The 21166-nt window shown below is 38.6% G+C and overlaps 1 protein-coding gene across 1 annotated transcript; it reads right to left on the bottom strand.

Moving 5' to 3' along the window:
* Positions 1-499: 499 nt before the first annotated feature.
* LOC117411243 (artemin-like) lies at positions 500-20254 on the bottom strand. Its single transcript, XM_059031595.1, has 4 exons — positions 19603-20254; positions 5321-5400; positions 4172-4394; positions 500-2598 (listed from the first exon to the last, which is right to left on the bottom strand). Exons 3-4 carry the CDS (start codon positions 4389-4391, stop codon positions 2171-2173), a joined length of 648 nt encoding a protein of 215 aa, XP_058887578.1. The 5' UTR covers positions 4392-4394; positions 5321-5400; positions 19603-20254; the 3' UTR covers positions 500-2170.
* Positions 20255-21166: the final 912 nt, after the last annotated feature.

The following is a 21166-nucleotide window of genomic DNA, read 5'->3' as shown; positions in this document are numbered from 1 at the left end:
CTGTTGTCCATTCAGGTTCTCACTAAAGAGGTCTTCTGTACATTGATTGAAAATCAGATACATGGCCACTTTATAATAAATAGCAATCTGGTATTTAAAAGAACAAGTTTGATTAAAAAAATAAATAAATAACTTAAAATGTAATAAATACTTTGCCTATAGTACAATAATGAAAGGAGATGCATAGCATCCAATGGTGATGTTTGTGCTTAAAGCAGTGGAGAATGGAATGAAGAGGGCTCTCGAAACACAAAAAGAAATGCATTTAAATTGCACAATGCAAACTGTCATACCTCCATCAACTGCATCCACACCTATCTGAAATACATGAGGAGTCATATTTTAGATTTCCTGGTAAAAGGAAATAGACAAACCCATTTCAGTTAGTTCTAGTAAACAGAAATTCATTGTCTTTGTAAATATATATATATATATATATATATATATATATATATATATATATATATATATATATATATATAAATAACCCTACTAACCACATCCACCTCCCTCTATTTCCCACAATTATTATTTTTCATTGTCCAAAAGTTAGTGAGGTTACTATGTTAAAAAAAAATCAAAAAAAAAAAAAATCACATTTTATTGTGACAAGCTTAAATTGGATTTCATTTAACTATTGCATCAAACAGAATCTACTACCAGGATTCTACAGTACCAACTAGGTTCTCATACAGCACTGGTGAACCATGCTGCATCTGACAACCTATTGAGCAGCAGACATTTGCATTAATAAACCAGGTTCTAGGCATTCTGGCATACTTTGCCTATAGTACAATAATCTAAGGAGATGCATAGCATCCAATGCTAATGCACAGGTTGTAAAGCAGACTTACTGTTCCAGAAATTTGACTGAGGGGAGACAGGAAGTCAGTGACTGCAAGTGAATTACTACTGCATTTCTAGTGGCTTTTCCTCTGCTTTGATCACTATCTCTCATGGCCTTCCAGTTGAGCTATCCTGAGTAAATACATACAAAATAAATAGAAAACAAAAAACTGTGTATTGATGGTTGGCATTTAAATAAATGTGATGCTGTTAATGTAAAAGGGACTGCCACTAGTCTTTCCAGCTCTCCTGCCAGCTCAGAGAAAAACCTAGTCTGATGGTTATGAGCAAATGCCCAAACTCTTCTCTTCACCTTCCCTTGTGCAGCTCTAACAAAGCTTGCCCTGCAAGTCTATGGTCTCAGAATTATGCAATCCAAACCCATGATGCACACTTCAACGAGACTGGAGCTCTGATAGTAAATAGCCCTTTCTTTCATTCCAGACATCCACTCACTCCATTCTATAAAATGACCTCACTTTCTTTTCTAAACAATGCATTTTAAATGTATATTTTCTTTTCTGCCAGTGCAATGTATTTGTTTGAAACATAAAAAAGGTCACGTCAGTCCGATCTAATACACAAACTGTCCATTATGTGTGGCCCACTTCACCTTCCTTTCTATTGGTTCCTTCAGCCGTGGTGCACACATCCAAGCAGCTCCTTTGAAACAATACCATCTAGCAGAATTTACAGGAATAAACAAGCAAACGTACATAGATTTTAATGATGTTTTTTCTTTCTAAGACGAGAGTCAATTCTGCATGAGAAGATCCTGGTGGAACTCCATAATTTGCTCAATGGTTCCCAGCGAGTGTAACTGGCAGCATAAATGGACCTGTGGCAGTGCTTGCAGATAACCCCCCATTCTTTCTGTGTCTCTAGAGCCACTAGCAAGTGCACTGTCCTGCCCTGGCTGATCTAATGGGTGCCAGGGTGCAGGGATTGTCGCTACTGGCAAGATGTTTTACAACTTCCTAGAAAGCAGTAGAACTGAGGGGTGGAGGGGTCAAATTGAAGCCCAGGCAATGCATCAAGCAGGGATTATAGACATCATACCCTTTACCACCAGGTCGATCTTTCCTCCTGTCTTCAAGGTGTCCCAGCCTATGAAGGATTACCACGTTCTGAATGCATGATCAGTGCTCCACCTGGAGGTAAAAAGCCACCACAGAAGCCGCTAGACTTGCTGGCTTCCATTCTGATCTACAACCCCGGCACCCTTTGGTCACAACCCCACATCGGCACAATTTTTTTGAATAGAAGCTCTGCCCTGTCTATTCTGTATCATCTCTGTAGACAAGGAGGTGGTGGTGTGTGTCTGTCAACCCAAGCAGCTGCACTCTGCAGCCGAGAGCTTCTCCACAGCCTTCCATCTGTTCTGGATGTCCATGAATGTGATGGGCTCATACCGGGTTGGGCGGCAGCAAGGATGAGAACTGATCTTTTCCTCGCCCCGGCCCCCATGGATGATCTTCTTCTGAAGCAGTGTACTAAGAGTCACATCATGGTTCGAGCGGGCGAGCTGGCAGGACCCGGCGCAGTACTTGAAGAGCACAAGCTCTTCTGAATCATAGCCTAGCCCCAGGTCTTGAACCCGGACGTGTAGGGTCCGTATCTTGCAGTCCCCACTGGATGAAGGCTTGCTTTTTCTCCGTCCCTTCTTGGACCCTTTCTGTTGTCCGGAGCCTGGTGCAGAGCGCTCCCATCGGTTTTGATGGTCCTCAGAAACTTCAGGGAGAGAGGGCTCCGCTGTGGAAAGAAAGAGAGAAAGAACAACATAATGAATGTGAGAAATTCTGATGTTAGCTACAAATACATTCTTAGTCTTTACACTTTTCTTCTGCAGCATGCCACCAATACAATCGTTTTGAAGCATAAAGCACAGACTTTAGAGGTTCTTGTTTTAGTTTGTCAAAGAACTATAGAATATTTAGAGTAGATGTCAACATGCTCATTTTGAAGAAAGGTGGTTGACTGGCTTTGCAAAGTTACTGGGATTACAGAGTGCAATACCGCTCAAGGTTACTAATAACATTGAGGGTAAATACTCAGTGCACTGTCACTAAATGAAGAGAATTAGCAAGATCTGCTCAGAATAATGCAACTGAGAATGTGATTTCTTGAGAATTTCTTGGAAAACTGTGACTGTGTAGTAAGAGCAGACTCCTTAAAGCCAACCCTGAGTCAGCCACTGCTAGAGCTATCCTGTGTTTCTCTTGCTATTCAATGTTATTGGTTCCTACAAAATCAGACACACTTGCAGTGATACAAGTCCCATAATTCAGGGCTGATCCTTCGGTGTGTGGAAGCTGAATACCCTGGAATTACCTGTGGATGTTCATAATGGTGGATCACCATGTAGAACAGTCTGGACTCAAAGAGTCAAAAGCAGCCCTGCTACACGTGAATTCATACTTTAATCTCAGTATTCATGGCTGGCCGCTCTGCAAAGCCCAAACGCAAACAGGTTTAGTTTTTTTTCTATTGGTTGTATGTACAAGTTGAGGTAAACAGTATTATTAGACCAGCTTTGAAAAGATGGATATTGTGCGCATTGTACACCCTGACATATCCATGACATGAAGGACATATAGACTGGGATTAAAAAGAAAGCAATTAGCTGAGTTTGAAATCACTGTGCATTTGAATTTTTTCCACTACTGCAAACACGAAAGGGTCAGTCAAATGTCCCTACTATTCCGAGCATGAAGGAGATTAGATCTGGACAACGGTACATATAACAGTTTACTGTGATGTACCGTAGGAAGGGTTAGAAAAGCATGGTACGGCACAGGCACATAACTATTATAAAGCATGGGAAATTACAGTCAAATCTCATTACTTTTTATATATACTTATTTTTAAAGTATGAAGAATGAAAGTAATTGATCAACTGAAAACGCACTATTTTAATAATTAGTTGCAATGTTTCAGCTTCCGTCTTCTTCAGATAGCTTGATAGAAATAACTAGACAGACGTGCTGAAGCTAATCATTAAAATAGTGACTTTTCAGTTTATCAATGACTTTTCTTCTTCATCAAGTATTTCTAGTGATTGATGAATATCCTGTTGTATCCTGATTCTCCTTGGATAGAGAGCTATTTGCTATTTTTAAATTCTCTGTACTTTATTTTTAAAGTATAATGTAGTCAAACATCTTTTTTTTCAAAGACCACCTGCATAGAAGAACAGCAGGCCAACAGTGACCTGTAGGAAGCACCCTGGTTAAATCACCAGGATGTATAAAATGACACCTTGAGTCAGGCATTATTGTCAGGGTTGACTGTATTCCTCATTGCCCTGCATTAAGAAGTCACTCACATAACAGGTTGTCCAAGGAGGACTGGAGGGGGAGTGCACTGCTGTCCTCCAACTCATTCATCTCCAGATGGTCCGGGGAGGGCCAGTCTGCCACCTCGCCCAGCTCCTTGCCAGCCTCACCTGGGCTCCCCTCTGTCACAGGGCTCGTCTCGGGGCTCCAGCCCTCCCCGGGAGACCCCCCGACCACAATTATCATCAGAGAGGCCAGGATTAACAGCATCACCTTTAGGGAATACAGGCAGACACCAGGCAGGGTGAGTGACTTTTTCAGCAGAGGAGATTCAGCTCTGTATTCATAATGCTGCTTCTTATCTTATTTTTAGTGGCACTCTAATGCGTTTTGAAAAGTGCCATCCTTGTGCCGAAGTCTCATCTGGTTGTAAAATTGGGTAGAAACCGAGTATTAATACGCTTTAGTTCTGGTGTAATATTCAGCAGATTTTTCCCTTCAAAATTCAACATAAGCTAATGATATACAGTACATTATTAGTTATATATAATACTGTGCTGAAGCTCATTATCTGATTGAAAATAAAGGTTTTACACAGGTTTCAATGCACAACAATATTGTAGAAGTTTAAACCTCTATAGGATACAGGAATGTACTTTTCTATCCTATCCATGCATGTGCTGGACTGCGGTGCATAGTGCAGACTGTCACAGATTAACTGAGATAGAAACTCCTGGACTCTCGCCTATTAAAGCTGAGGTGATAAGCCAACACTTTCTCAAATGAAGTGATGGGACCAAAAGTAACACACATGTCACACACAAAGTTTTGGGAGCTTCAAAGTAAATAGAAACCAGGACAGAGGGCAGACGTAATGATGTAATAATTAGAAGCAAGACCTTTCCCTTACTCTCTCTATTGAAATGAGTGATTAGAAACCTGGTTGTGTAAGTCTCACAAACAGAGATGATTTATCTGTGAAGGGTGCAGGTATTTCAACACAGGGCCCAGTTCAATAAAATGCACAGCTGGGACAAAGAAAAAAAGTATAGCTTCATGCAAAGTGAACACAATATCGATAATATAAAAATGCTCCATATTCGCCTGTTTTTTCTAAAGAAGCCAATTCAACTGGGGACACAGTGATGAGGTGGAAAGGCCAGCACATAGCAATACGTTTTAATTGTGCAGGGTCTTACCTTCCAGCTCCTCGGTTGGTTTCGTGTCAGCGGAGTCACAGCTTCTTGCCTCTCCACTGCTCTCCGTCGCCTCTTCCTGTCTGCAGTGTAAAACAAGAGGTCCCAGTTAGAGGTGGCCCTTCCAAAGCGGGATCCCTTTCTGTTTAGGATACTCCAATAATCGTTCATCTATTTAAATGCAATATTATCTACTGCTTTCGAAATGTGATTGTGCAGCACAGTTTTACCTACGTGGCGTTTGAGATGATAACACTATTCCTGGATGTTACCTTTTTTGATTGCACATTATTTATATTTCTTTGAAATTTCATCGCACTCAGTAAATTACTATGTTTATGTGGTGCTTGCTTAGTTTACTGTAGTTAGTGTAAACATGTACTAATTATTAATCGATGCATAAATAATCTGTCCTCAGTACTTCTACCAGCTCACCCTACCCCATTGTCAGAATTCAGATCTCAAGAGACAAACTTGACTTACTTCGCTTTTATGAATACCTGCTTCTCCAGGTAGTATTTACATTAAGTAAAACAACAGTGTCTTAAAAGCTTAAAAAAATGTCAACAGTTTCTTTTAAATCATGTATTAGTGTAATTAGTTTAAGTACAGAAGTAATGATACAGTAGAACATACTGAAATGTTACCTTCATACACAAACACGCTGCAGTATTGAGAACATAATCCTAAACACACTATTCCAGGAATCCTTTCTGAACTCTCTGAGACTTTAAACTGGAGATTTAATCTACATGTCAAGTATGTTTCAAGTACAGCTTCAACAATACTGTACGCATAGAGATGCAATCCTGATTGTGTTGGCAAGCCTACAGAAAATGCTGCAGAACTTTGACTTCAGTGACAACACCTTGTATAGAAATCCTCTCAATGGAAATTCTTAAAGAGCCAGAGACTTTTCTATTGAAAGTTTTACAAGAACTGTCAATACCACACACATTCCACAGCTCCTATAAAACTTCAGACAGAAAGCTGATAACGTTCCTATTAATACGAATGCAGCCCCGTTCCAGCTTTGTTTATTTCAGAAATGATTTACACAGTGAGACCAGACTGAGTTCTAGTGCACTCCAGATTCAAGTCACTTACAGTAATTACCAAGAGTGGTAAGTAACGTAGTAGAAATACGTGGTATTTGTTGGCACGCCAAATCAGCAGCTGTTTGCTGGTTGGTTTTGTTTCCCCCCGCCCGCGATCAGAGCTGAGAGGCACTTCAGAAAGCCAGTCAGTCTGATTTGCAAGGACGCATCCGCCCCCGAGCAATTAAGCAGTGCTAACTGTATCCGTTATTATCTGAATGTTTCTGTTCAATTATGGCTGTTTTATGCTGTTGTGCTGCACTCTGGGGCCAGGAGGAAGCAGACAAAAACAGTCTGTCCATATGTAATTGTGGTCAGCTATCGATGTGTCAGCGCGACTCGCGGGGTCCGGGGAGGAAGAATTTTGCTTACCGTTATCTCCTGTACTATTCGTACGTCACACTCCGACACAATGCCACAAAGTATATTATCTGCTACTAGTTATTTTACAAAATGTAAAAGCAGTAGATATGTTTAAGGAAGTAAACATATCACAATTGAAAAAAATTAAGGTACACCATGGTCACACATGGGATCCATCCCTTAGAAGAATGTACCTCTGGAACTGTGCAGAGCAATTTTACAGATTCTTTTCCTAGATACTCATGTATTTTTACAAAGCTTTCCCAAAACGTGTAGGTTTACCATGCTTTTATTATGCCTCACTAAACTTGCTTATGCATTTATAATGGTATCGCTTTAAGAAAGGAATTTACTAAGCTTTTTTTTTTTTTGTCTATTAATATTATTTCCTTCCACTGGCTATTATTTTAGCATTCTAACCTATGCCTCACATCTGACATCGGCATTAACAGTAAAGTTGCTGTTGTAAACTGTGCTATCTACAGTTTTATGCTTTTGTTAACCACAAGAGGGAGCCCTTTAGTAAAAATAATCAGGCTTAGTAGCTCCGCTGCCAAACTAAATAATCTCAAACTACAGCGCTCAAGACAGTTAGAAAAACAGCCTGTTAGAATCAGTTTTTCCTCCTCTACGTTATCAGCTTCCTCTTGTGTTATTTATTGTCAGCATGCAGTACTTTTTACAATGTTACGAAACACGTTCTGAAATCACTGAACACCAGATAAGACAAGATTGACTAAAGCAGTTTAATTTAGGTCTATTAAACACACTTCAGGACTCTTTCATTTTGTCATATTAGTTTTTTTATCCCCTCAAAAATATGAGTAAATTACAGACCAAATCTGAGAATATGGCCCAACTCGCAATTATACAGTCATCTGTTGAAGCGTCATGACTAATATTCAGTATCCTTCTGGCAGATGACACACAACATTATCTTTTTAAAAATGGTTTTAATAATATGTTAGATCTGTTATAAGTACATTGTTTTAAATAGTATATTAAAAACAATAGTATACTAAAGCACATTAAAAAGATTAAAAAAAAATGTTTTAACTAACTGTCAAGTGCAACTAAAGTATAACAAGATCTGTAATTGTAATCTTAATTACATTTTTGGTGCAAACGCAGTGTCCGCAATTCATTTTCATTAAAGACGGTCATTATTCAGACGTGCAACTCTTTGCATTTAGGCATTCATGTTAATTGTTCCACTCGGTTATTGCTAATCAGGTACAAGTCATCGCTCTGGGGTGCAAACTCTGAACCTGGCAGAGGATATACAGCGTGCTGGGATAGCCACTAGCACAGGACAGTGAATGTGACTAACAAGCCTGTTAGCGCTGCCCGTCCTTTGAAGGAAAGCAGTCATTTATGCTCACGTTCTTAGCAGGTCACAGAGGTGAATGGTGCATGGGGTCAGGTGGAACCACTGGCTGGGACTGAGATAACAGAGCGGTCCCCTCCTCACAAACACAGGACTACAGACATCTAACAGCCCTTCTCTCCTGAAAGCTCTTTCTCTGTAATCCCTTCCTATCTCCTGGGTTTAGTTAACAGTCTATTAAAGAAAAGCCCCTGGGTGAACAGAAAGGGTCAAGCATTGAAACGAGGAGGATGGGGAGGATGGTGGGGCCGGAGCTGGTTTTCAAAAGCATTCCTGGGCAGATGCTATCCCTGCCTAACCCGCAGCCTGGCACTGGTCTGCGTGGCGAGGTGACACACTCGCTTTTCTAACCAGTTCTTATTTAACCTCAGTTTGTAAACTATGGTTTGTTTGCATGTTGACACATGGTAAACTTTTCCAGTGAAGACTGTTAGTGTAAACACTCATCTGTTTAAAAATGTAAAGTTTCTATCCTGTATTAAATGTATAAAATACAAATGTGTGTACTCTTATTCTTATTGGTATTATTATTAATCCTAGTAGTAGTAATAGTAATAGTAGTCATGTCTGTGAAGGGTTGGTCACTATAGGAAATCATTACATCGTTAAATCATTAAGTTCTAAAACTATCTTACAAAACGATCCTAAAAAAGCATGAAGGACTAAAAATAAACGGGTGCATCTGCACCGAGATAACATGAGCGTTGTTTCCTTGCCTGTACTTGATCTCTTTATTGTAACCGTTTAGCTCCTCCTTGCTTTTTATATCACTTTTAATGCTGATGCTTCTAATTATTGCCTTCTCTGCCAGATAAAGCCTATCCCAGAGTTTACAGGTAAAAGGGGAATGCACATAGCAGAAAGGTACTACAAAGGTATATCATAGCCTTGTGGGACCTGCAGCTGGGACTCAGTCTTTATCACGGGAATGTTATATATCCAGAACCTCCAACATGCCCCCTTGGTGTTTCTCCAGCTAAGGCACACAGGTCCCTGCAAACCTGCTGTAACTAATTAATACAGTACAACAGATGCAGAAGGCTTTGGCAGTTTCTCATATTTTAGCGCTGGTGATTGGTTCTGGACATACAGAAAACTAACAACATGCAGCAGTCATCCTTGTAACACAACCAACTCACAGATCTTAAAAACAGATACCACCTGTCTCAGCAGGTATTGAGACAGTCCTTAAATGCCACTGGAATGAATCCCTAGATAGTACAGCACCTAGCCCAGGGGAGGTGTAAACTTCCCTGGAACAAGTCTGCGTGGCACAGCACTCTAATAACCAGCGGTCAAAACAGAAATTATAATGTGGTAACATTACTACTCTGGGGTTTGAAATGATCAAGCCACTAGCTTGCCAGATTAATTAATCTTTTTACAAAGTACTGTATTGTTAGCATGTGGATTGAGTAATAACCTTCAAACTGTCTCACCATTGCAGTGTCCTATGCAATTTAGACCGGATTCACTTTCGGTCTAGATAAACTGTATAGACTACATTTCCACATATTGATCTCACCTGATTCTATTTGAACCTGCATTTCGTTCTGGCTCTAATCGCTGAATTCAGTTTATTAATTTCCACTGCGTTAGTTTCTAGTAGTGTGTCAGTAATTTAAACAATCTGGTATTCAGTTAAGGCTTAACAACTATTAATTAAGGTTTAAAGGGAGTGAGAGAGATGGAAAATAAAAACCGAAAACCAGAAGCCCTAAATATATTTAAACACTCAGAAGTCTCACTGACCAATCAGAAAGCTCCATTTCAGGACGCTACCACAAAACAAATCACCATGGAACATTAAATGGATGGACAGCAAACCAGCTTAAAGGACAATAGATCTATAAATTACACATGTTAAATGTTTACATTAATAAAGGCACTGTTTACCAGTTTCTAATCGCAATAAAACTGATTATCAGGCGTTACCTTGGTTGTTATCTTTGTAATTGAAGTTTCCTGGCTGTGATTTTTTTGACTCCATAGTGACAACATGCTCTTCTCTTTTCGGTACAAGTACAACAGGATTTTGAATGCCCGCGAAGCTCATCTCTTGGTTTTGTGTCTCTTCCGGCCTACGTTGGCAGAACAGTTAGGCTGGCATCCAAGGTCAAGACTGGCCAGCCTTCACTCCTGGCACTGGACAGTAAACAAACCATGAACTAAGACACATTCAGAGCACAGCCATGGTGTTCTGCGCTGCATCTGCACAATCCTGGCATTCAGAGTTTAAAATATTGGCACCAGGTCCAATTCAGCTTGTTCCAGAATGTTTTACAAATCAGTCAGATTATTGGCACTAAAACATTGTGCTAGTTTGCACTAAAAGGCCATGCTGCTTGAAGTCTCCTTTGCGTGGCTTCTTCACTTTATTTATTTATTGGGGTTTTTTTTGCTTTACAAATTAAGCAGAGAGTGTTTGCATTCCCTAGCATGCAACTTCCTCACGAGCAAATCTTCTCTGGTACATTCAGCCCAGCTGCTTTTCTACCTCCATAACCGGCCCCACCACTAACCAGCACACACTGTACATACAGCACCTTCCTATGTGTATCAATCTTTCTCTCTTATACAGTTTATCTATATATTCACAACAGAGATTTCAACTTGATTGTGTGGTGTAAAATGTTTCTCAAATACAGACTACAGTAATGTTTGAGATTGCGATCAATAAGTAAACAAACTCAAAGAAAACTACTAAGCACATTTTAAGATAAGATTTATTATCATTTTTATGAATACTAAGGGCTATCTACAGTATATGTAAATGCAAGTTTAACTTATGAGTGTAATAATATCGCCATCATGTATCTGCCTGCAAATGTAAGTATTTTCAAAAGTTCACAAAACAAGCTCCATAGCCCAACAAATAGGAGTACTTTTCATGTCTTTATGAAATTCCCTAAACCCTGGCTTATTCTCAAAAATCTTTTCAATAGCCAACATGTTAGTGGAGGCCAAATGTCCCTGAAAATGAAATGTTTTTTTTATTATTTTTTTTTACTTAGTTCAAATAATGCTAGATAACAGATGCCAAAATGTGTAATACAGAAATTGAGTCATTTCCTGAGCTCTTTCAATGCAATTACTCAGAACTGCTGTACAGACCATACTGGCATATCATATGCACCTGAAAGTACATGTTCTCACTGGAAATCATTCTCATTGTCACATGACCTGATAGATCACCATTTGTGGTACAAACTGAGCTTCCCCTGCTTGGTAGACACATGTGATGAATAATTGTGTAAATTAACAAATACCAGCGGGTTCCCAAACTGAATCACCTACAGTACTTTGCTTGTCCCAGCTGAAAAGTTGACTCAATTGAGCCTTTGGGTTTCTATGCCAACAGGGGTCAATGAAGAAGCAGTCACTTGAGTGCTGTGTAAAGAGTGAAGCTCTTCTTAGATTATAGAAACCCTTAGAACTCTTAGAATGTGTTCAGTGATTCCCTCTCAGATGTTTTATTTATCTATGTATCATTATTTTTCACAACAATATATATTTGTTTCTTTTTTAGATTTTCCTCCAGTCAGATGATACTGCAGCAGTTGACTCTCATTATCAACATGGTCCTTCCTGTTATCTATCCAGTTTATCATGCACCCCTATGATGAAACTATAATCTAAACTATCAGTACTTTTCTTTTAATGGAAATTTAAAGAAAGGGTCAAACAGTCGCATTGAATATGCATTAACTATTTTTTACATTACTTTTTGAAAGCTGGTTTGATTGCCTACAGCATCCAATCAAGTAAAAGGTCAACCATGGTTTGCATTTTTTTTACATCACACCTCTTTGTGGTTTTAGCATGTTACGTAGGTGTGTAGCTCACCAAGCCCTCAATGCAATCTACCAACCCTGTACCAAGACAGTCGCTCATCCTACCTGCGCTACACCTGCCCTGGTAGCTGATATAAAAGACATCCTGGTTACAGACATCCTGGTGCTGAACTTACTCAGAACAAATCTCAAGTTCATGACTGTGCTGCACAGTCCCTCCCATGTGGACTGATGATTGACTTCCCTCACCTTTCATTGGCACTGCTGACAATCAGAGAACTTCATTCAGCAAAACTGTCTGTCCTTCAGCTTTGAACATGGCTTCTAAACTCAAACACAAAATTCAGTTCCTCTGAAATTCATACTAGTTTTTTTTTCTTCCTTTTAATAGGAAGAGGCTTTGTGACATCAAATTCAAAACAAAATGGAGCAAATGTACTTCGTTTCCTTTTTCTTAAATGGGAAAAAGAGAGCCCAAGCTGGGTAGGTATCGAGTTTCAGTCTGTACTGTACGCTGAGTCTCTGTATCCCAGAGAGCATGGTGACACCAATAGAGTATAAATACCAACTCATTCTTCATCATCCATCCATGCAGCTTGGCTATTAAGCCCTTTACCTCTGGACTTGTCTGATTCCGACACGGTAATCCCTGCATTAACATCCTGCCCGTTTCCGATACTGCAACATTTGTGCACCTCGTCTGTCAATTAATTAATCAACCCCTCACTCTTTCCGCTTACCCGTTTCCCAGTATCTACTTAAGCAACTATTTTTAAACTGTGGTAAAACCTGCATGGATTTTAGTAATCACAGTTATGGCAGTGCATAAAGCCTGGCCACAGCAAAACACAATTCAAAAAATGGGTTCTGTATTTGTTATTTCAATCAACACACCAATAAGTGTCTGTACCTGGGGGTTTCCAGTCTAGTCATCAATTATTATCAATGTTCTCTAGGTTCAATGCTCCATTCATCATGTTTGCCCAACTAGAATCTAACAAAAATATATATTCCGCTGCGTTTGCAGTTGTTTTTTTTTTTCATAACCTTCTGTATGTTAAACCCAGTGCAAATCATTAGTGAATATTCCATAGATTTATGCTGGATTTACTCTGAATAAAATACATGTATAGCTGATCCATTTTCCATCTTACCTGACTGTACTGTACTTGTAGAAACAGTGAAAAAAACTTTCCAATGCATAAAAACACTAAATGCATATTCACTCTCGTTAGGATTCCAAATCCCATTATCTGCTTCTCTACATTTTCTTCTTTGGGATATTTAGATGCCTGATTCTATGTAAGCTTGTGACTCAAACAACTTGTTGGACTGATATGATTCTTTCATGATGGTGGGGGAAAAGCACACAATGTCACATTGTTATAACAAAGCGTTACTCCAACACTGAAACTATTAATAGACCTAGAGCACAATCATTTTTGAAAGCATGTTGCTGTGATTTTTATATGAATGGGAGTATAAATATGGTAAGATAACAGACATTTTTCCAGTGCCTGCAGCATATTGTACTGCTACAACAGTTACAAGTGGAACAAAAATGTGACAAGTATTTGATCTCTAAGTGAAATGTTGCTTGCATACTTAGTACCTTCACATGTCCTCTTATTTCATAAAATGCTGACCCTGTCTGACACACCCCTCAGTATCTTCTAGCAAGCCTGGGTTGTAAATCTCAGTCTAAAGAGAGCCAAGGTGTTTCCCGAGATGTTCCAGAACCACAGGTACATCAGATAAAGTAGGGGATTAGCAGCCACTACATCAGGGCTTTAAACAGTCAAAAATATATATTGGATCGCACCCTGCCCTCATTATAGATTTGCTAGGCATGCTGTGTCTGTGTGCATTAATGCACTCAGAATGCAGTTGGTTATTTATGTGCCCCAGTCATGGGCTGGGTGTTCCCCTCTGACAGCCCCACAGTGAATCAATGAGGCACAGTCCCATGGGTCTGCTCACTTCTAGCCAATATCCTGCAGTTAGAATAGGCACACTTTCCTTTTCCTTTATCAGCTCCTTCAGTCTTACCCTTGTCAAGTTTACCATAGTATATGTGCAAAGTCATTTTGCAGTGCTTATATTGTATTGTGCATTTACTGTGGTTTACAACGGTTAACTACAATTTGTAGTGTGCTTCTCTGTGATTTATGTGATTTATGTAATATTTTAAAAGCTATTAATAGAAACCTGGTAAATGAATGAAAATATATGAAGCTTTTGCTCCAGTGAGAAGTATATATCTTTATGAACACTGGCTCTTTTTATTTCACCATTTGACAAATTTAAAGTTAATGTCGACGGTAAATTGAATGTATATTTTACTGAGTAAAGACCCTTTAGTTATTCATTTGCAAAACAATTTTAATACATGTGCGCATGTAGCAGCCTTTACATGAAGTTATTTTAGTTAATAAACCTAACCATTTGTTTAATTCTATCAATAAAACTGGAGCAATTTAATACATCTCACTGGAGGTCAGTAACATTAAAAGGACAGTAACATGTTTCAATGTATCAAGGGCATCCTTGGGAATGGAATGCAGCAAATTGAAGTCGGTCATTTTGTCTGTACTAAATGAACTACTTACTGTACATTAAAAAATAGATATTATGATTGAAGTAAAGTGTATCATTTGACAAAGTTCATATATACTTTATTATTGGTTGCAAGAGTTGCCTCTGTTTATGCCTCTTATATTAACTATGATACACAAACATTCGCATCTATTTTAATGATAGATGCAGTACAGCCACTCTATGAAACTGTAACATGTGTTACCTTGGAGAAACTCTAAATACCACACTACTGGCAAAGCCAAGACTTTCTAATGATCAATCTTCTGTATGTCAGGAGTAACCCATCACCTCAGCAATCAGGGCTTGCCATTGGTCTGCTATTCGTGTAACAAATTTACCATTGGTCCAATCAACAACAATGAACAACATTGAAGACAGATTGGTGGCAATGCAGTTCCAGTCTGGGTTTGGTAAAATCTGTCTCAGATGTTCTAAGTTAACAAAAGCACACAATGGACGTCAGCCACCTCACGAAACCACTACACAATACAGGACAGTTTTGTATAGCTGGCTGAATAGCAGGGAAGGGCTTGCAGGGAAATCTTACATGTTTCCTGCCTCACACTGACTGACTGCACAGCAGCTTTATCACAACCAGCAATGGGAATGTTTATTGTGCAAACATGTTTAGCTGATTCCCTAACACATAATTACCAGAACACATTTCATTCTGCAATCCTTCTAAATACCAAACAAGGAAACTATATTTTACTGAGCTTCTTAATACCTGTCATTAGAAGGGTTAGCAAAAAATAAACTATTCTCTTCCAAAGGCACCTACCTGTGCGGTATTTCAAAAGCGAGCTCATTTATGTGTTGTCACCCAAGGACTGAGGGTTTCAACTGTGAATAAATGCAATATCTACTGCATTCTATTTGGTTGCACAACCATGCAGATGCCTGGCAAAATAATTAACCAAAAATGTGCCAAATGCAAGCAGCCCCAGAGGTTATGCAATTCTCTACAAGAAGACTGCCTGCAAAACTGATTTATAAAGACAATTTCCTGAGACACGTTATAAATAAAAGGTCTGGCAACAGACATGCAAGGACTGTGCGGTGGGTGACAAGAAAACTGCCTGTCCAGTACTATATAATATATCAAAAGCAATTTTGTTAAAATAATAAAATTGAAGTTCTGAGTATTTTGCTTAATGTTTTGGATGAGCTTACCAATATTAATACATCTAAGACTTGTACAGATATACTACCACATGCTTACAACAGCTTCCATAATTAGAAAAGACCAAAAACTGATACAAGAACTTATGGACACATCCACATGCCCTTCAGCTACTTTATCAAAGCAATTTCCAGTCTGACTCTTGAGACCTGATCCACACTGGCAGATGGAATTCCAAAGGAAAAGCATCATTAACAAACGTTTCTGTTGTGCAAAACCAGGTCAGTACAATACGAAGAAAAATGTAATAAAACGAGTCTGAACAGCAGTAATGGCCAACAATATTGTACCACCTTACATTGTCCAGTAAACGATGACATTATTGTTTCAACAAAATACAGTATTCACAGGTTTTATTATTTAAAAAACGACAGAATTGTTACAGATAACCCAAGCAGAATGATAATGCTACAGGAGACTTGGAATTGATTACTGACTTCCTTCCAAGACAGCGCCAAGGAGTGATCATGGCCACCAGTGAAATCCGCAAGCTATAGTATATGCTTTAGTTGCTGAAAAGGCGCTACAGAACGTTTTTTTTTTCTCTCGCAATAGTAGTATTGCAGTTACTATTATTAGTAGTAGTAGTATTACATACTTGCCAACATTTGGAAAATGTTCAGCGGGTCGCTCGTCCTCATTCATTATCATATAACAGACGTATACCCCCCCCCCCCCAACTCAACACGACACCATCGTGAGAGTAAAAATAGACATCATGAACCGTTCTTACTTTTGTATAAGTTAGTGATCAGCAGATGTGTCAGCTGCACGAAGAGCACAGCGTGTGGTTTTCAATAACTCTGCTGTGCAGAATAAATGTTTTCTTTTTATTTATATGGGTAAATAGCGGGACTTGGCATGTATGGTAGAAGTCGTCGTAGTAGTAATATTAGTATTATTTTTTATTATGTAAAACTAACTGGACGGTAACAGTTGTAATAGTTTGACGAGCTGTAATGCGACTAGAGTTTGTGCGAGTTATCCAGTCCACCATCCTGGAACAGAAGTAATGTGCCCCAACAGCTCACCGCTCAGAACAGCTTGTTTCCCCCTCTGTCATCTGTGACCGAACACGTTCAAAATAAAGTGCCAGAGGTTGCAGGTCATGGAGCACCAACTAATCTTAAACACGGACTTCCCTGTGGGAAAACACAGTGCTTAAAACCTAACTTAACAGCTTTAGAAAAACAATATTGTTATGTTGTGTTTATTATAACAATATAGTTATTTTTTGTGCTTTTCTCTGGAAACATTTTGCCTGACGATTTCTGGACCACGTGTAGGTCGTTTTGTTACAGTACATAAAATCGAATTTAGCTCACCCAGAGACAAACTGGCAGAGCACCTAAGGGAATCCTGCTCCTTCTTTGAACTGCTGCCCAGTTTACAGAGCTGCCAAGCCTGACCTAGGACTCCAGGGTAATCCTCTCTTCTTCTGCTCATGCAATGCATCGTTCAAATATTTTCATATTTTACGCTAAAGCCACACTTAAACTCAAACAACATCTCGTTCTGGCCCAGGTTCATGAAGTAAGAAAATGAATAAGGGAAATGTTGGTGAACTTATTTAAAAGATGCGAGCCTAGCATGCGCTTGTTGTCGCCCTCTTCTGTGCTAGTATGGTTACGCAGACCATTTGTGCCCGCTGAGGTACTGTACCTGTCTGTTTGCAACATTGCATCCAGTCTGGGACTACAACACCGGTTCATTCTACACGCATGCAAAGGAAAGCAGGATTGTTATTTAAAGGCTACTGTATCGGACTTATTTAACTGACTTTCACCCATTATTTAACTCCCCGAAGGCAACCCACAGTTACCGTAGGTTCGAAGCGTCCTGGTCCGCTCCAAAGGCGCTCCAAAACGGTCTGTACCTCTCAGTCCCCCCGTTCCCCTCTGGCAGGTCGTCATCACTCGGCTCTATATACAAGCAGAACGCATTTACAGGAACGTGTTGCTTTCCCTCCGATCTCGGTCCTATTTATTTATTTATTTATTTTTGTCGGGTGCTTATTCTGTATTTTGTCCCAGTGGTTGGTCGTATGGTCTGTAGCAGCACCAAAAGTCTTTTTTAGTTCAGGGCAAGTTGAAGTCGTCTCCCTCTGCAACAAACCTGCCTTGAGTCTCCTTTCCCTTTCTAAAAGAAGAGCACTTTCTCCTGTACTTACAAACTTCGCCCTGTTCTGAAACAAATAACAAGATGTCAAGGTCAGAACGCTGGAGGAGAGAGGTGTTCGTGATATCCTTGGGAGACACGAGTTTGTCCCAGTGGAAGAGACAGTATTGTTCACGGTCTATGAATGTGTGAAATACGAAAAGGCAGGTCAAATATAACAACCAAAAGAGCGAGCTTCAAATGCAAAATAATAAACAACAACAACAACAACAACAACAACAATAGTAATGCTGGTTTAACTCATTTATTCACCCTCTCTAACGTGGATGCTGCTTAAAGAAAATGAGTTGATCAATGGTTGGAGTTCTTTTATTGCGATGCATGAAAGTAGGAATAATATATATATATATTATATATATATACTGTATATAATATGATAATCAGAGTTCACTTATAATCAATGCATGCTTCATGTTACCAAGAGAGGTTCAAAATACTCTCCGTTTCAACCCTTTTGGAACACAGCAAAATGGCAAAAGCTAGTCATATTTGTACTCGTTGTTATGCCCGTTCAACTTCGTCAATTAAAATACCTGTGTAATCCGTCTTTCCTGTCCATCTATCTACAAGGGATCTTATTTATTTTTATTTTTTGTATTTATTATTATTATTATTATTATTATTATTATTATTATTATTATTATTATTATTATTTAGAGTTTTTCAATAAGGAAGTGTTTTTACGCATGTAATTGGAAACAGGTGGTTAATCTGTTTCTTTTGAACGCCGGGTAACTACTGAGAGAGGTGAAGTAACAAAACAAACACTGAAAATCCCTCCTGTTCTTTTTAAAGCAACTAAACAAATATGTTTTGAGCAACAGGGAAATTATTTTAAACAGGCAAGGTCCAGCAGCATGTACCCCCATACCTGTCTTTAAAAGCTCGTTCTAAATACAGAGAAATTCATATTTACAAAACTTGAAATAAACGGCTTATAATAATAATAATAATAATAATAATAATAATAATAATAATAATAATAATAATAATAATAATAATAATAAATATCAAAACAGCTTGTTCTCATTATGAACGTACCTTAAAGGAATTTTTCAAGCTGTAAAAAGTGTGTCAAATTATTAGCAGACGCTAAGGAGTTTAACCCTAAACTATGCTTAATATGTTCAGATCCAGACAGCAAACTGAAATCTACAAAGTATTGAGGATGTATTTCCATCCAAACGCAGCTTGGCATACAATTTACTGACCTGCGTGAAATTAAATAATACTCTTATTTAATGTCGCGGGCTATATGGAATGGTCAACAGCGGGAGGCTATCTCAATCAATCGTCAAAGTTCCCTAAAGCCATGGATTTTCGTGTTTTCAGCACACTCACATTTTTAGCATTTCTAAATCAATGCCAGTTCAAATATTTTCCCTTTTGATCTCCAAAAAAATGCCTAACACACTACTTTAGACTTCAGAGCAAGTCGACTTCTTTCAGTGTTGCACACACAAGAATACTGCATATGTTCATAAACATCTTAGATATGTGGGATACAATGGGTTAATGTTTGTGTGTTTATGCAGTATTGTAAGTGTCTTGTCGTATATGTAATGCACAGCGCATACAGTAATGTAAAGCATGTCATATGAACAGGTGATTAATTAAAAAACACAGCTAAATAAGAACAATTGTAAAATGTATCAATTAACAGAGATTACACAAAGGATGCTTACCTGGACCAATCTTTTTTTATACAGAGTATGTGTATAAAATGTGTATTACTTGTTAATAAGAATCCCAAGCAGAGTTTATTTAAAGTTTCTTCCTCTCAAGTGTTTGGTTCAGTTTAGGTAAGACGGTATTCATTTTTAAAACAATTTTATAACAAATACTGAAAAACAATAATCCAAATCGTAGGTGCTACTTTGAATCACGAGTGATGCTGTGGAGTTAAAACAAAAAAAAACAAAAAAAAACATAATTTCTCCATCTACGCTGACCTCCAGAAAATATGTTCTTCTGTTGTATTTTAGTTGCAGAATATTTGATGTGCGGCGCAGTGGCCAATATATCTTCGTTCATATATCCCAGAGCCCTCAGTAATGTAATTTGGAATGGGAGCTGCCTTCTGGCCCTTTACAACTCTGGATTCTGATGTGTCCATTCCGGCTCCTTAGGCTGATATGAGCCTCTCTCATTTTCGAAACCTTCGGTCTGGTGTCCAATGCCAGCCTCTCACGTGATCCAGCCTCAACGATCCAACACAAAACTGAAGCGCTCTGCTCGAGGTACAGGTAGCTACATCTTGATGATAACTAAATCAGCAAGAAGACTTTTTTAAAAATATATGATCATTTTGCTTTTCTTTGTTTGTTTTTTCTTTCCTTTGAGTTTGCACCGCTGACTGCTGTCCCTGTTTTTTTTTTTTTTTTTTTTCACAGGTCGCTTTTTTAATATTTCCACAGGCTCTCACCGTGTCTGGTAGCACTAGCAGCACTCACTAAATAAACACCTTGTAATCGCATCCTGTGGGTTGAGGCTAGTCCTGTAAACAAATATGCCGACATACAGAAGGCAAACGTGCACAGGGAGAAACTAGAGCGAACGTTGCTCATACTAATTATGCAAACACCAGTACAGGTGTTGTCTATATGTGTTTGTGTGTGTGTGTGTGTGTGTGTGTGTGTGTGTGTGTGTGTGTGTGTGTGTGTGTCAATATCGATGTGCTTTCACCAGTCCGCATATTATTATTATTATTATTATTATTATTATTATTATTATTATTATTATTATTATTATTATTATTATTACTACTACTACGACTACTACTACTACACTGGTATAGTACCAATTTGGATACAGTTACTTCCGCAGTAGGTTCGTTTTCTATTTTGTCAGAGGTAGGATTTTAAACAGACGTCCAATACCCGTTTTAACTCTGTGGATTTAAATTTGGACTCGGTACAGGGGTTGTAAAAGTACTGACATAGGACAACCAATATTTACTGGTTTGTGGTTTATGTTTGTAGTCTGTCTGTGTGTGAGAATATTATCTGCAGCAGCACTCAAGTATTTTGAAAAAAATGTATGCTTCATAATCTTCACCCACCATGCACACGCTTTTAACTATGACTAAATGAAAAGGAATTTTAAACAATGCAATTACTCATTCACAACTTAGCTTTAAGTGAATCATGTTTTATGAATATATTGTCTGATTGAAGTGTTTTGATGTTAAGAGTAATATATTCCACAGGAGATTCACTATAAGATATTATCTCATTGAGGCCTTTCATG

The sequence above is a fragment of the Acipenser ruthenus genome, chromosome 10 (assembly GCF_902713425.1).
Source record: "Acipenser ruthenus chromosome 10, fAciRut3.2 maternal haplotype, whole genome shotgun sequence".
Taxonomy (NCBI): domain Eukaryota; kingdom Metazoa; phylum Chordata; class Actinopteri; order Acipenseriformes; family Acipenseridae; genus Acipenser; species Acipenser ruthenus.
The sequence above is the reverse complement of the archived record's forward strand: the minus strand, read 5'-3'. Positions and strand labels throughout refer to the sequence as shown.